Source organism: Miniopterus natalensis, chromosome X, assembly GCF_054644295.1.
Source record: "Miniopterus natalensis isolate mMinNat1 chromosome X, mMinNat1.hap1, whole genome shotgun sequence".
Classification (NCBI taxonomy): domain Eukaryota; kingdom Metazoa; phylum Chordata; class Mammalia; order Chiroptera; family Miniopteridae; genus Miniopterus; species Miniopterus natalensis.
In genome coordinates, this window is record NC_142103.1 from 101105571 (window position 1) to 101123008 (window position 17438).

Genomic DNA, 17438 nt, shown 5'->3' on the forward strand with positions numbered 1-17438 from the left:
GTCCTGTGCATTGTAGGATACTTAGCAGCATCCCTGGCCTCCATCTACAGACACCAGTAGCACCTACCCCTCCAAAAATGTCTTGAGGCATTGCTAAATGTCCCTGGAGGACAGAACTGTCCCTGTTAAGTAGCGCTGCATTAAAGCGAAACATTTACTGAGCGCTTGCTGTAGTCCAAACACTGTCCTAGGCACATAGCATGATGAAAATGACCCGATCTAAGAGAACTTAGACTGTTCTCTAAGTTCATGGTCTACTGTAAACAGATACATTAGAGTCAAGGACAGCCTGGTAAGTAGCAACACAGTGCTCTCAGCAAGAGTTCTGGCTGGGAAATAATACAGCCATCTGTTGTAATCTAATCTGGACATTACTAACAGTTCTACAAGGGATACCATAAACTTGATCCAGTCTGCATGGAACTAACAATGCCCAAGGAAGAAACCACAGACTACTGAACATAAAGTGTGTTGAGCAAATAAGCCCTAAACAGTGATGCATTTAAGAATCTTTTTTGAGCATTTTAAAAATTGAAATATAATTCACATAATATTAAATTTACCATTTAAAAGTATATATCTGGTACTGTGATCCCTCCAACTTTGTTCTTCTTTCTCAAGATTGCTGCAGCTATTTGGGGTCTTTCTGGTTCCGTTTTGTGACCCCTTGCTTCCTTATATGCTCCTTGTAATATATTAGCATGCTAAATGACACACCCTGCACCGCCATGACTGGAAACGGAAAGGCCTGCTGGGGCTCTTCCCAGAAATTTCCACCCCTTTCCCAGAAAGATCCTGGATATTCCTCTTCCTCCTTATTGAATGCCCTACCATCCGATTAAATGGGCTTCAATAAATGAAGTAAATCCCACTAGAGAGGGGCCGCTCTGTATGTGCAGTAGCCACTCTTAGTCTCCCTTCTTCATTAATAAACTCTCTTTCACTTTAAGTTCTTTAAAAGTATTTTAATTCTTTCTTGTACGAAGCCAAGAACCCACAGTAGCTGCCAGACCCCCGGAATGCCTGCATCAAGGGGTATTCTGGAGGAAATGGGACCTGATATGAATTCTGGTGACTGGTGGAACTTACCCAGGTGCAAGGGAGGAACCTGTTTAGTGGGACGGTGTTTCAGGCAGAGAAAATAGCCTGTGTCAAGGATGGAGCCACTAAGAACATGAGTTGGTGGCCTATAAACTTGAACATAGGAACTAGTGTGTGTTGGGACTAGGGGAGTGGGAGAGGAAGCAGAGAGATTAGCAGGGGCCAGAAAGGAAAGACCTGTGTCCATGGGAAACATTTTGTCCATCTTGAAAGCTCTGGAGAGTTATGGAAGGATTTCAAGCAATAGGAAATATTAAAGATTTGACAAAACACAAACCAGCCTCCATAGAACTATGATGAGCTTGATAAGCTCTAACAAGATTACTAAAACTGTTAGATGTGAAATCACACATACAAAAAATTGAAATTTGTTGAAATATGATATTTTTCCAAAAGTCTAATTAGAAACTATGGTGAAAAAGCCCAGGGTCCCCTGCCGAGGTGGACAAACCCATTTCATGTGTGTTGGGCAAAGTCAATTACTTTGGTTTATGCAGAATAGGGCCTGGGGTGAACTGACAGGAGAGAGTTACCAGAGATGAAATTCATATACTGTTTGCACGTTACCACAACTCTCCAGAGACATCTTCTCTCTCAAGTTTTATTGCTTTCACATGCTTGCCTGTAGGTGAAAAGGTGAAACTGAGAAATCTGAGTTGTATTAATTTCTTCCAAGTCATCGTTTTTGACATGGTACAAAGTGTCACTTGTAAAACTCTCCGAGATGTTAATGAGTAACACTTGGGCCATCAAAAATATGTTAATAAAGTAAGATTTCTTATTCACTGTAAGAAATTCCTTTCTCAGTCACAAATGTATCTTAGAATGCACGCTCTCTTAGAAGAAATCAGAAGCTTAAATTAAATCTTGCCTTAGCCTCATTTGTTTAAAAAATGAAAATAGTTAAGAATCAACTCATGATTAGGAACTATAAAATGGATTCTGATGTTCAGAGAACTATACAAATTAGAAAACACTGGTTCAGCTTCCAGCTATAATGTGGATGCAGTGACATGCTCTGTGCATATTTTCAAAAGACAACCAAGCAGCTTCAAACAACACTGAAGGAAAAACCACCAGAGAACCAAGCGAGTCCATAAATGAGCAACACGCCTTTTAATTAATGGGTGTGCCATCCCTATATTCACCCAGTTTTGAGAGACAGCTTCAAAGGGACAGCTACAAATGGGGTTTTACTGGTTTCATCATCAAATTCTATATCTGGTCATGAAAATGGAAAACTAGTTTAAAGGGAGGAAATCACTACTGGACAGAAACGCTTATAATTACTTGCTGGTTTATACAGATGCCAGAGGAAATTGATTTATTACACCAAGAACCCAGCTCTGCATTTTATGCTTGCCAGCTTTTCAAAAATGCACATGTGCAGCTATTTAAAACTACAAATAAAAAGTAAATTAATTATTAAGTGTTTCTGTTTAAATTGAAACAATATTATTGAGGGGAAGAAAGGAATCCAGCACAGGCAAGCATGATACTGACAATAACAGCAGGACACTCTATCTTATAAAATCTCTTCAAAACTGCTAATGGGGGGAGAGAAAACTCATAGACATGGACAACAGCGTGGAGATCGTGGGGCAAGGGGTGGGTGGAGGTGGAAGAAGGCATAGAGGGGGTAAATGGTGATGGAAAAAAATAAAACTAAAAAAAAATAAGCATAGAAAAACTGCTAAAAGAGCTTTACCTTTCCGTTTCTACCTAGTTCTCACATGCCATGCCATGTTAATGTTAGCAAATGATTCAAATGACTTCCCCAGCAGCTTCTCTTCGTAGCTTTGCTTGAACATCACGCCCACTCCTGAACTTTCCCCATCCCTAATTCAAATGATTATTTTACTTTACCATCCGGTCATGAGTATTCCGGATAAGGGCCAGGAAGTATTAGGTTACACTATATGGGACTGGCCGGCGAGCTCAGTGGTTAGAGCGTCAGCCTGCGCACAGAAGGGCCCCGGGTTCGACCCCCGGCCCCAGCTGGGGCTCGGGTGGAGGCAACCAACCGCTGTGTCTCTGTCACATCGATGTTTCTCTCTCTGTCTCCTTTACAGCGCCGGCCGCCGGGCTTCCAGGCGGCCTGATGCCGGCAGCACCCAAGAGCCGTTTCCCTTCCTGAGGCCGGCACCCAGCTTTTCCCCATCCGGGCAGCCATCCTACAGAACAGCAGCAGCCGCCGCCTTACAAAGCCCTCGGCAGGAATTGCACTTCGTTCCATACTTAGTGCGGCGTGCATTTTGCAAATGTGTAGAATTAGGCCAGTGATTCTGGGAGTGTCAAGCATACACGGCTAAGGCATAGTACTAACCACTGGGATTCGGCAGATGTCCGAGTACAATGAGCTTTTGTGCATTTGACTGGACTGACCCAACCCCATGGAACCTGATCAACTTGAGGGCATCAATAAAGGGGAGTTTATGAAAAAGAATTCCTGATCGTGGAGTGAAATGACCCCACAACTTCCACTGCCCTCTGCCACCTTGGGAGGCCTGACTGGGCTGGGCAGCCCCCCCCATCCCTCTATCTCTATCTATCTCTCAATCTCTCTCACAGATCTCTATTCTTAAACAATGTTTGGCACATAAACGGCCCGGGGAGCCTAGTCCTGAGGCAGGGAAGTATTAATGTAGGTGAGCGAGTCTCTGTGGAGAGGAGGCCCCGAGCCGTGGGATTCTGAGCTAAATGCTGAATTGCCAGAGTTCCTTTAATGCATTATACAGCTTGCTGTCTACATTGATCAAATTAATCAGAAAATTGCTGTCTCCACAGCTGAAGTTAATTTAAAAACATTCCGGGGATTGTGTAAGTAGTGTAGTATTTCTTCATGGGATTCCTTATTTTCTGCAAAAATATACTGTGCCAGAATTCTCCGTATGTTTGTTTATGGTTCCAGGAAACTTCATGATATTCTCCAAGACAGATTGAGAAGTTAAAGCTTCTTCTACTGATGTTTAAATCCGTTTAAATATTGCCAAATTAATGAAATATTTTTTTTTTCCTAAATAGGGATAACAAGGTCCAACCATGACGAGTTTTTTTGTTTTGTTTTGTTTTTGAGTTTTGTTCTGTTTTCTTCGTAGCTCCAAGTATGGCAAGTCTGTTGCACTTAAGGAGCTGAGATTAATTCTGGGTTCCCATCCATCTTCAAGATACAGAGTCCAAGTCCAACAGGCCCAAGGATATCCCGAAGCATCTCACCTTCCTGAATGTATAGGCTACCAAGCTGGCCAGTCCCAGTGTGTACTGATGGACCTTCAAATTCCCCATGCTATGAGCGGCAGGGCAAGCACTGGCAAAACCTGGAACTCTCCATTGCTTCCTCTCTGTCTCTCACTTATCTTCCAAGCTCGGGAGTTAGGTGGAAATTGGGGAAAAGGAGTGTGTTAATTTGGGCTTCCCCAGAAGCAGAGCAGGAGTTGTTTAGTGATGAGGTGAAGGAAAGGTCGACAGGGGAGTGGGGAAGTGAGACAAGGAAGGGAAGGTCATTAAAAACAGCCAGTGTTAATAAGACAGCAACGTTTATTTCTCATCACATTCATTCGTTCATAGTGAGCACAGGGAAGAATGCCATACAATGGAGTTCGAGAAATAGGCACAGGGTAGATCAAGCAGGCCCTTTCATGCTATTTACAATAGAATGGATTTTATTCTTAATCCTATGGAAAGTCGCTGAAAGGCTTTAAGGAGAGGGCTGATGTGATCTGATTTAAAGGTTAAGAGCAACATTTTGGACTGTGGACTGGAGAAGGCAAAAGCAAAAGCAAAAGGAAGCTACTGTGGGGGTTCAGGTGAGGCGACGGTGGGTAATGGGGCTTGGCACCGGATTGAACACAAATGGGGAGGAAGAGCAAGTTGTCAGGAAGGATGCCCAGGTTTTTGGCTTGAACCACTTTCGATGCTGTTTGTTCTGAGATGGGGAGAAGGGGTGAGGTGGGGGTCAGCGAGTTCTAGAGAGCTGATCAAGGGTTCAGTTGGAGGCGTGCAGGAGGCAGCTGATCAGTGACTCTCTGGTCATTGATGTTTCTCTCTCTCCCTCTCTCAAATCAATAAGGATGTTTTTAAAAAAAGAATTCAGTTTTAGCCCAGCCAGTGTGGCTCAGTGGTTGAGCGTGGACCCACGCACCATGCACCGAGAGGTTGCTGGTTTGATTCCTGGTCAGGGTACATGATTGGGTTTCGGGATTGTTCCCCAGCGGGGAGCGTGCAGGAGGCAGCCGATTAACGCTGGTGCATCGATGTTTCTCTCCCTCTCCCTTCCTCTCTAAAATAAAAAAACACATATTTTTTAAAAATTCAGTTTTAGATGTCCTAAGCACAGAGAAAGCCTGGGCCTTGAGATTCCTATTTTGCATAATCTGCATATAGAAGTATTGAAAGTGCTAGGACTGGAGACGGTACAGATAAAGAGAGAATAGGGCCAGAGACTGATGTCTGGAAATGGAGGCTGGTAGGAGAGGTTGGGAAGGAGTAACCAGTGTGGGAGGAAAACCAGCACGTGTGGTGTGTGGGTTTTAAAATATGTCCACAAATCCTTTGATACTCCTTCTTTCAAAAATAAAACATAATTCTCTTCCCCTTCTGTAGGGTTGTACTTAGTGACTGGCTTCTGACAAAGGGAACATGGTGGGAATAAAGGAATGTAATTCCTGAGATTAGGACATAGAAGGTATTGCAACTTCCTAGAATTCCTCAGTAGGATTAAGTCACAGTGGTAACTGATATTTATAACACTTTTTTCCCTTCTCTGTCCCACTTCCCAGCTTCCATATTAAAGTTCCTGGGGCCACCTCCCAAATAAACCATGCACATTCAAACCCTGGTCTGAGTGTGCTTCTAAGAGAATGTAAACTTAAAGAGGAAGGCGGTGGTGTTGGCAGGGTGGACCATCAGGAAGTCCCACCTATGCTACACATGTCCTTTGATCGAGCCAGGCAGAGTCAAGCTAACAAGATCATTGGTGATAATGTGTGCAAAAGCACTTTGTAGAAATATCAGCTTTCATGTATTCAATTTGTGGGGGGAGTGAAACACATTTGGAATACAGGCATACTTTGTTGATTTTGTGCATTTGATTCCAAACCACCACAGTAAAGTGAATATCTCGAGTATAGCAAAGTTAATAACATATTTATCTTATATGCATAGGGAACAAGATGCCAGACTTAGGAACTAGAGTTTAGATCTATAAATGTTCTCGACTGACACTGTCCAACAGAAATATGACCATATATGGCATTTAAAATTTTCTAGTAGCCACATTTCTAAAAATATAAAAGGGATGAAATCAATTTTAGTAATATATTTTATCTAATATCTACATTATCATTTCAACATGTAATCAGTGTAAAACGATTAGTGAAGCAGAGAGCTGTGGGACAGAATAGTATGGGGGAAGCAGAGAACTATGGGAAAGAATGGGATTCTGAGAGAAGCAGAGAACTATGGGAAAGAATGGGATTATGGGAGAGAATGGAGAATTGTGGGAGATGCAGGGAATTATGGGAGAGAATAGGATTATGGGAGAAGCAGAGAACTATGGGAGAGAATGGTATGGGAGAAGCAGAGAACAATGGAATAGAATGGGATTATGGGAGAAGCAAGGAATGATGGGAGAGAATGGAATTATGGGACAGAATGGGATTATGGGAGCAGTAGAGTACTATGGGAGAGAATGGGATTATGGGAAAGAGTGGAGAATTACAGTAGAAGCAGGGGAATATGGGAGAGCTAGGAATAGACAAAGCATGTCTAGAGCACCTAAATTGTCCCAATGCCCAAAGGGCATAGAAAAGTGTGGGGTTCAAGCCAAATATTGATGCTTAAGACTACAGAAATGCATGCCACTAATTATTATTATTACTATTATGATTTGTTCTTCACCATCTTTATTATGAGCCTGTGCAAATGTAAGGATTTCATCGATGACATGAAGTAATTCATGCATTAGCTCTCTGGAACCTATTGAAATGAACATTTGTACATACACAGTTGAATTTCACTGCAAAATGCCCTTACTTTCTGGTTAGTTTTATCATCTAAATGCATTAAGTGTAAGAGCTTGGTTGAACAAGAGTTACCTAGTGTGGGTTTTGTTGGATTACGAGTAATTTGTGCTACAAATCCGTGTTTTTCACTATTTATTTGATGAGTGCTAATTGTCTACTATGTGCTAAACACTATTTAAGAAACATAATTTTCTAGGTCACTAAAATTATGGTGCAGGTTTTTAATTTATAAAAACCTGGTGATTATATTAGAAATCTCTCTATAGCAGGGGCAATTTTTGCTATAAGTTGTGAAACCTCGGAAAATAATCAGTAGACATTGCAGTGAATGCCTAGCCTTCTCTTTTAGTGTGTCCCTGTAACTCGGAGTCTGGAGTTGACTACACACGGTATCCGGCAGCTCCTAAAGAGCTGGCCACTTGACATCTCAAAGCATATTGAGGCGATAATAAACACACCTGCTGGTGAACCACGCTTCACATCTTGAGAACTGCAGAATCCTGACGTGGATTCTCCATTTTAATATTCTTTGGCTTATTTGGGGGGCTTTTCGTCTTTTCGTTTAATTTGGTGGCACTTTGAGAGTGACGCTCCTGAAGGTCAGTTTGCTGGTTGCTAGAGAATTGGTAATCTCATCTCCGAAGAGCACTTGGTCTTTCATAAGCAGGCAAGATAAGAACTGCCACCATTCCAGGACAATGTGATTATGAGCAAATAACATCTCACATTTTTATCATGAAGAGGAAATTGAAACTTGTGACCACACATTCAAAGAACCTGATTTGAGGTTTGTTCTCTTTGAACTTCAAAATCCCTTAATACTGTGGCGGACTTTGATTTAATGAAAGCTTTTCTCCTACAGGGCAACACAGACAGGCTCGCCTTAAAGAAGCCTGTCCCAAAGCAAAGCAGCTCGCTCTGCCTGGGAACTGTCCACTAAAAATCTCAATAGCAAGTGGTTCTCACTCAGCTGGAGGCGATTCTGGCTCCCACCCTGGGGACATTGGACAATGTCAGGGGACATCTTTTGGTTGTCAGAACTTGGGGAGGTTGCTACAGGCATTTGGTGGATAGAGGAGCCACAGATGCTTCTGCTAAAATCCTACAAGGCACAGAACAGCCCCCCCCCCCCCCCGTAATTGTCCATTCCAGCCCAAAAAGTCAATAGTGCCACAGTAGAGCAGCCCTGCTCTAGTGGACACCCCAAAAAGCAAGACATCACAGCCAGGGAACCAGGAAACCCTTTCCAGTGAGTCCCAAAACGCTGCCCCAATGACTGGGGAAGAGCAGGGACTCTGGGCCAGACTGTGATAATAACAGTACCTTCCACAAGGAGCAGTTAGGGGGCTTAAACGGGCTAATAGTCCTGAAGGGTTTTGAACAGTGCCGGGCCTACAGGGAGCACTTTATGTGCGTACTTCCTAAGTGGCTTTGCTGATCTCTGCAAAAATAAGTTTCAGAGCTTAGAAAAGCTTCAGGTTCTTAACTGCCACAGCAAGAAGAAGGAGTCGATTTCCTCCGACAACCACGTTCTTCCCAATTCACCAACCCGAATGAGAAAGCGGCTGAGCAGAGGAAGCCCCTGCACTGCGGGCTCAGCCACAGGCAGCAGGCGCTCAGTACAGGTCCTCCCAGTGCCTTCCCCTCGGTCCCCAGCAAAACCGCGACGACAACCCGTCGGTGCCGTTGGGAGAGGGCGGAAAACACGAACTGCACAGGCACGGAACCCGCCCCACGGCCAGGCCCCCGCCCGCTCGCCCCGCGCTAGGTGCCCGCAGGCCACGGAGCCCGAGCGCACCACGGGCAGCGCGCGGAGCTCGCTCCTCCGCCCGGGGACGCGGGCAGGCGGCCCCGCAAAGGGGGCTGGAGCGACGCCCTGGGCGCTCGGGCACCGGTACCACCGTTCAGGTCCCGCTCGGCATGCACACACCCGCGGGGGCCCGGAGGGACGGGGACGGAGTAGGGGCCCCGCGGGGAGCTGGGGGCGATCGGCAGCCACTCACCTGGCCGCGCTCTCTAATCCACCTGCCACCCAGGGGAGCAGCAGCGGGAGCGCCAGGGCCCAGGGCGCCCGCATGGTCCTCGCAGGGCCTCTCTCCGCTGTCGCCTGCCCCCGGAGGGCGCGGGACAGGGCGCAGGGGCGCAGCCTCCCGCGTCCGCAGCTGCTCTGCTGGGGGCCTCCGCGCCTCCCCGCGGCCGTAGAGGCGGGAGGGAGGCCGGCGCTGGCTGGCCGGGTGGGGTGGGGTGGGGTGCGGGGTGGCGCTCGCGGCCTCGGGAGAGGTGGGGGCGCCCGAGCCAGGCTGCCAGGCTCCTCTGCGGGTGGAGAGGGTCCGAGCGGGAGGGAGGGGGGCGGGCCCGGCCCATCTGGCTGGGACCCGCCTCCAGCGCCCCTCGCGCATCCTCGCGTTGAGTTCGCCAAGAAACTTTCCCCAGACTCAGTTCACTTCGCTGGAGCTGCACCGCCACCTATTTCGGATGCGGGCAGCTTTCAGGGAGACCTGCGCTGGTCGGACCGCAGCCGGTTTGCCAGGCGGTTAGAGCCTCGAGGGCACGGGCTCTGCTGGCGGCTGATCAGGGCCCTGCCAGGGCTCCGCGGGGAGGCCACCAGTTGGTGTGTCTCTCACATCAATGTTTCTCGCTCTCCCTTCCACTCTCTCTGAAAAAGCAATGGAAAAAAATATCCTCGGGTGAGCATTAAAAAAAAAAGTAATTCAGTTGAAAAGTCAAAACAGGAACCAAGGATGCGGGTTCAGAATGACACTTTTATCCCATACCTGTTTAGACGTTCATACTCCGCTGAGTTTTCTTTCACACGCTGCAAATCATGGGCTGCTAGTGTGGAATGTCAAGTCCCCTGCAACCCCTTCCTCTGACAAGGGACCTGCCATACTCACCTGCCACAGCTTACTCACATGGGCCCACCAGATGATACAGTAACATAGTAGCCAGTGCAGAAATGAATGGCAGAAACACGAATGCTGTATGAGTCCAGAGGATTCACCTGGGTACTAAACATGTTCTTTGTTCTGAGAGAATGAACGATTGGCCCTTCCTTCGCCCCTCCCTGCATCCACACCCTTTGTCTTCATGGTGGGCAGACCTATGGCCCCACACTTTGGCTTTGGACTTGACTGTGTGACTTGCTTTGACCAGTAGCGTAACAGCCAGTTCCAAACCCAGGCCTTAAAACCCCAGAGCACCTACCATGGCCACGGAGGAGCATGCCCCACCCGGCCTCATCGCTCAAGGGGAATGAGAAGCAGGTGGGGCAGAGCCATTTGGCCAATTTGCAGACCTATAGCTTAGACCAAAACCACTTGGTCAAGCCTAGTGTATATCAGCTACAGTCAGCAGGACCAGCCAAGCTACTGAGGCCCATTGTGATGATGTGTTACGCGAGCTGTAGCTGACACCCCTGTGACCTGGTGTCAGAAATAAAATAAAGAAGAATATGGAGAAAGAGGTTTGTCTTGATTATAATTTTCATTCATGGTTTTATAATGGGTTTGTGAACCCCGAGAATCAAATTTACAAAAAAGAAAGGGAGAGAGAAAGGGAGAGAGAAGGGAGGGAGAGAAAGAGGGAGGGGGGGAGAGGGGGGGAGAGGGAGAGGGAGAGGGAGAGGGAGAGAGAGAGAGAGAGAGAGAGAGAGAGAGAGAGAGAGAGAGAGAAGAAAGAAAGAAAGAAAGAAAGAAAGAAAGAAAGAAAGAAAGAAAGAAAGAAAGAAAGAAAGAAAGAAAGAAAGAAAGAAAGAAAGAAAGAAAGAAAGAAAAAGAAAGAAAGAAAGCCATGTTGAGTGGATCTCGTTTCATGGTTGAAACCATCCTAATGGATTCAGCATCCCTGGTTAGTAACCAGTTCGGCCACTGGGCTGCTCACGGCCGACAGGGACAGGCGTCACCTTCCTGAGCAACCCACCGTCCTCACCTTCTTACTCCTCTGCAGCATCAGATGTCAGAGACTCACGAACACGAGAGCAGATGATCTCGCCCGGGCCTTTACCCAAACCCTCTGAGCTCTCTGTACAGAGCCGGTTTCATCTGCCGAAAGCACTAAACCGGAAAGGAAAGGCTGTCGGGCGTGAACGGCACACCTGCCAAGGCCCCCGAGCGGACGGGGACACAGCTCATCGGGCGTGGGCTTGCCCTCGGGCAGCCCGGGGCGATGGAGCGGCAGGGTCCCTTCCCGAGGAGCAGCGAGCCCCGCCGTGGAGGGTGAATCCAGGGAGGGAAGGCGAACGGCAGCGCGTCCGTACCCAGGGGTCACCGGGCGACTGCGGCTTCACGCTGCCGGCACCGCACAGCACCAGCCGGAGCGCGGGCGCCCCAGGGTCTCCCGAGAGGCCAGGGAGCGGGGGTCTTTAGGCCCCGCCCCCACCAGGCACTCCCGGAGGGCCTCCCGGAGGCAGGTCCTAGGCCTTCCGCCTGCTGTGCCCAGGGCGGAGAACCCCGCCCATGCTGACTGCCCAGCCTGGGAGGCGGGTGGGCACGGCACCGCTGCCTAATGCCAGCAGCTGAATTGAAGACCATGGCCGAGCCCGTGCCACTGCTTCCTAAACACTCAGATCCAAGCCGCTCCCTCCTCCAAATACATTATTTTTAAAAAGTCCAAATAAAACATGGTCAGCTCAAAAGGGGGGGGTCATCCCGCTTTCTTAGCCCTGAGTTAGAGGGGGTTAGAGTAGCATCTCGCATAACGTTTATCTGTCACGCTCTAGCCCCCCACCCCTTGGCCAACCCACCTATTATTTCCTGGAGGACAAAAGGGCCACCAGGTAGTGTGAGGAACAGAGAAGGAGCCTGGAAATGATGTGTTGCCAGGTTGGACACAAACCATCAAGCAGACGCAGGTGTTTAATAACCACCGTGGTGTTGCTGACTTTGAAGAGAACTGCTCTTTAGGGGGCCCTGCTCCATTCTACGAAGGAAAAACAATCTTTGATCAGAATCTCATAAAATCGTCCACACCTTTCGCAGGGCTACATTTTGTTCTGCTAATCTATTTCCACTTAGGCCCCTGCGTAGAACAGGTGTGATGGGATATTTTTGTGCTTTCTGAATATATACGCATCACACACACATAAAACTTTTAACACTTACGATGTGCCTGGTGCTGAGATCCAAAACTTATATTGAAATATCAGCACCAGAAGCAAAGTGGGATCATCTGGGAAGCTGTGAAACTAACTGATGCCTGGGCCCCACCTCAAGAGGGTCTAATGTCTGGACTATGGCTTGGGCATGGGGACACTTTGAAACTCCTCGGGTGGTTTTAATGGAGAGCCAAGATTGAGAACCATTGATCTGGACTAACTCTGACATCTTACAGATGGAAAAACTCAGGGCCGGCATGTGACGTGCCTTGTCCAAGGTCATACACAGGATGCATTCGTCTCTCTGTGTTTCCATCATATAGTCCTTTCCCTCCAACTTCATGATGTTTTCTCAATCATTCCTATGGAGGAAGACAATGGCACCTCTTTTTTTAATCTTCTACCTTTATTGCAGCCCAGCGACACGTTCTAGAAATTGATGTGTTTTTCTCAGTCTGTTTCTTTCTATTCCTTCTTGCTCCACAAAAGGAGTCATTGGGGTTGGAATTGTTTTTTATGAGATGTATCCAAGGCCCATGACTTGACAGTGGCAACCAGAGCTTCACCCCTAGCCCTTAACACCACACTATGACCCACCTTCAAAACTAACATTGGTTTAAGATCTTCAACGCTCACGACGACACCAATGGGAAAACTCAGTCAAAAAATATGTTTTATCATCTGGTGATGAAGATAGAGAAACACTTGTGCTTCAACAAAAAGCAATGCACTGTTTAGATTGCACCCTTCCTGGGTTTTTTTATTCCAGCCTTTCATTGTCTTGGAGCTATTTTACTGTAAGTTGTAGATGACTGGTAACGATGTAGAATCATTTATATCCAGAGACAAGTTCATCAAGTCCCGTGGGGGTTCAAGTGACTTCCCTCCCCCATGGAGGAAAAGGCCATTTGCAAGTTCATGTCAACAATCTTGATCTATATATAATTCTGTTCTTTGGTTTCTCCTTTAAACTACTTCTAATATCTTACTAGTTCCCACAGTAATGAGTTAAATAAAATCTTTAACATGGGTTCATCTTTATCTTTACAAGAGTCATTATTTTGCCTTTTTTGAAAACTTATCCTATAACAGCAAGAAAATCATAGCTAACAATTTAAGTATCTGAAAAATATAAGTATATGTAGTACAAAGTATATTTTTTAAGTCTTGGTTTTCTTTATTTGTGGGCACTTGCTTAATAACTAACACATCCCCAGTTGCTGTTGCTCTACTCTTCATTACTTTTGCCCACTTGGATTTCCAAACCAGCTTGGGGTTTTAAAATTTTTTATTCATCTTTTGATTGTTTTCAACCATTTCAAAATGTAAAAATCATTCTTGGCTCCCAGAATGTGCAAGAACAGGCTTGGGCACGATGTGGCCATGGACCATACTTTGCTGACTCTTGCTATACGAAGACCAGTCACCCTACCCAGTTTTATATCTACACACGATTTGTGCCATTTCATGTTTCCACAGTTTAGCAGACCAGCCTTGATGTGTGACCCAAAACCCCATTTTCTCAACGATGACAAATTTCTCTCTCTTGGAGTAAGAGTTGGGGGAGGCCTAATTTCCTTTAGAAGTTAAATTGTGGAACCAAATTGGTCACTGGTAGAATTTTTAATTAAAAAATTATATTACAAACTGAAGAAAGATATTTTCAAGAATTTAATGAAGTCATTTCAAATATATACTTAAAAAAAAAACTTGAATGAGAACATAAAAATATTCTGGAAACTGAACCTTAACTGAGTAAGTACATCATTTGGTCTGAATTTTTGGAGAAAGAAGATATGGGAAACATCAAGATGATTCAACATTCATCTGTAGAAAATCTTCAAAGACAGAACAGTAGTCGATCCAAAGCGAAAGTTTCCAACATGTAACTGGGGGCTAAACATTTGGGGTGTGAGGGCCTCATCGGGGATCACAGGCAGTGTATTATTTCCTGTCAAAACACCTTTCCCACTGTATAGCCAGACTGGATCGCAGTCATTTCAGTAAACACTGCCTTTAGTGTATAAGAAAAAGGAAAGCCATATTAAAATGACTTTTAAGTGTTACAGTGAGTTGTATATGATATAAAGAACATAGTTAAAGGTTTTGTAAATGTCAGCCTCTAGGTACCATAAATGTTGACATTCAAAATCAATCATCTAAGCAGCTGAAAGCAGCTCATAGGAGCCTTTGGAATTTAAGTTGCCAGAAGCAATATATATTTGGAGAGAAACATAGTGGCAGGAAGGTTATAGTTTTAGACTTTAGGGACTTTAAAAGTTTTTTTAAGGGAGTTTGGAGTTGGCCAAGAGAGACAGGATTGGTGTTTTAAATAAAATATGAGTTTTGACAGCGGCCCATACTTTATATGTTGTAAAAATGGTGTTTTGGGTTTAGAGCTGCAGAGTTGAGGATTTCTTTCTGCATTTTACTTCTGGAGAAACACAGGACACATAATTTCACCCTGAAGTCTAAGAGGCAGTAATGGTTCTGGGAGGACCACATCAAGTTGTCCTGTTCATTCCTAGAGCTGGAGCCCAGGGACTATAATCCATGGCTATGGAGAGTCTAGTCTTTGTTTGAAAAATGAAGGCTTTAGGGTTCTGGCAGCAGGAATTGAGGGGAAAGGGTCAAAGGAGTTAAAAAACAAGAACTGTGGGAGAAGCACGGAATTACGGGAAAGCTAGGAATTGCAGGGGAATCGGGATTTGGGGGAGAGAATGGAAAATTGTGGGAGAAGCAGAGAACTGTGGGAGAAAAGGGAGAATCGTGGGAAGCTTCTCTCTGAGAAACAGAACTATAGGACAGACAGAAAATTTTGAGAGTAACTGTAATTGTGGGAATGGGAATTTGGGAAGAAATGAGAATCATGGGAAGAAATGTAAATCTAAGAGAGAACAGAGAATTTTGAGAGAATGTAGACCTGTGAGAGGAAATGAAAACACAGAATTGTGAGGGAAAACAGAGAAATGTAAAGGAAGACAAGAAACTGCAGGAAAATATGGAGAACTGTAGAAGAGACCAGGAATTGTGGGAGAGCACAATTACTATTGTGGGAGGGACACAGAATTGTGGAAGGGACGGGGAGCTTAGGAAGATACAGGGGACGGGGGAGAGAATGGAGCATTGTGAGGGGGAGGAGAGAATTTGGGAGAGACTGGGAAATGTGGGAAAGGATTGAAATTATGGGAGAGAATAGAGAATTGTGGAAAAGAAAGAAGAATTCTGAGAGAGAGAGAAAGAATGTGGAAGCTGGGAGGAATACAAAAGCAACGCTGATAAAAAAGATGAGCTGTAGGTTTGGAAAGGTGGCCCATTTTACCAGGACCAACAGTAAATTCAGTGTGTGACTCAGGGACAACTGCGGACTTTAACTCCCCGCTGAACACCCCGACGGCAGCGGCTCCCACGCCCACCCTGGACGGGCACCCTCGCAGGCGCCGCCGCCCCAGGCGTCTGCACCCCCTCCTCACGGGGCCTGCCGCGCCAGCCGGGACAGGCGGGCACAGCGCGTCAGAGCCTTTCGGCTTTGCTATGCCTGAGAATCCACCCTCAGGAGCCCTGAAACGAGGTCTAACTCAGATGGTTGCGAGGCACTCATTTTTCATGTAATTTTTGGTTGTCAGTCTAGAGAGGAAAGGTACATAGGTGCTTTGCTGAGGGACATGTTTCCTCTTTTGTACTTTATTTTCCATTGAATGCTAGTACATCTGCTCGTTCATCAGGAAATGGCCCATTTATCATTTTCATTAATAAATGCAATGAGAATGCTAGTGTCAGCTCAGAAGTGTTATGACTATAAATCATTAACTTTGGAATGAAAAAAAAAAAAAAAAATCTTTGCCTGCTTCTGGCCAAGAGTTGATGGCTTCGTATTGCTGCATTTATACATCAGCGATTTCATTAGTGTTTATAATTATAACCTGGGAGATCTCCTGGATGTAATTCAGGACTCTTTCCCTTCTTAGTCTATAATGCTTTCCATATGTTGGTTTAGAAACGCTGTACCTCTCTGTTAGCAGCCTTTTCACCCTGAAAAAGCCATCAGCTTTAAAAGACATTAGGGATATTTTAGTTTTTTAAGTAAGAAGAGCATTGTAATGTTACAGATGGTTACTTTCTCTTTGAGATACTTTGTGCCTATACATATTTATGGACTTTACAAAGACTAACTGAAAGCTGACCATCACTGGGAACAAAAGTGGTGAAAATCAATTCCCCTACCCAAGACCAAATGTGTGAAGGCAAAGTGATCATTAAATTCTATATTATTGCAAAAAGAAAGGCACTAGAAGAGGGGAGTGGTAGTCAGTCAAGTTAGAGGTGAAGTCAATCAGGATTGTCACCATCCAGCTTTTGTGGCAACGGGTCAAGCATAGGATTCAATCAACAACGTAAAGCTAAATGTCTAAACAATCCAAGGAGAATCACGTTTTCATTATTTGGTTGCTTATTATGAGTTAATTCATTTTTTCTTGTTGTTAAAAAACTTCTAGAAAAAATAGTAATACTTACTTAGCACAGAGCAATTCAAAAGTGAGAAGTCTGCCTCCTCTTTACCCGTCCTCTAGTCACTCAATACCCTTCCTTAGATATAATAGTTACCATCACCTACGTGGAGATGATCCATTTTCAAAATAAACACAAGCCTTGAGCTCCAACTCTTTTGCACTACATTTGATGCAGCAAAATTCCGTTCCAACAAAATACCTTGCAGTGAGATATGACCTGTATTTGTGTAGCCGCGCAATGAGTGTAAAGGGGTGACACGGCAAACAGTCAGTGGGTAGCGCTGAACAGCAAAAAGCTGCATTGTCATTAAGTCAGTGGCTTCGGTACCAGGGGGCCCTTTGGGTCCTATCCAGTCTGTAGTTGCTCTTCCTGCCCCAGACATCCTGCGGCTGTAACTCCCCTCAACCATGTCGGCGAAATCTAGAAAGGCCAAGCCCAGAGCGCTCTCAGACATTCAACAGGGAATCGCAGACTCTCATCAAAGGGGAGATGGAATTGGCTGGAATTTCTTAAGTCTGTGCCAGGGACAGCCGATTTCCCTAGGGGAAATCCTGCGGGAGGAGGGGGCGCTGGGAAAGGCTGGAGGGCCATCGGACCTGTCGCACCCGACGCAAGGAGGAGTGCAGGGGGCGCGGAGGCACCTTGCGGGCGCGTCCCAGGCGGCTGCGCGGGCTGAGGAAAGCTGGGCAAAGCTGCGGTGAGGGCTTGGA

General features: G+C 45.8%; 1 protein-coding gene across 2 annotated transcripts in view; it reads right to left on the minus strand.

Annotated features, from left to right (window-relative positions):
- Positions 1-9243, minus strand: part of EGFL6 (EGF like domain multiple 6) — a 33596-nt gene extending 24353 nt beyond the window's left edge. For both annotated transcript variants that reach the window (XM_087829319.1, XM_087829318.1), the window contains exon 1: positions 9128-9243. In XM_087829319.1, coding sequence (XP_087685445.1) covers positions 9128-9201 — 74 coding nt within the window. In that variant the 5' untranslated portion in view covers positions 9202-9243. The remainder of the gene's footprint in view (positions 1-9127) is intronic.
- Between the last annotated feature and the right edge of the window lie 8195 nt (positions 9244-17438).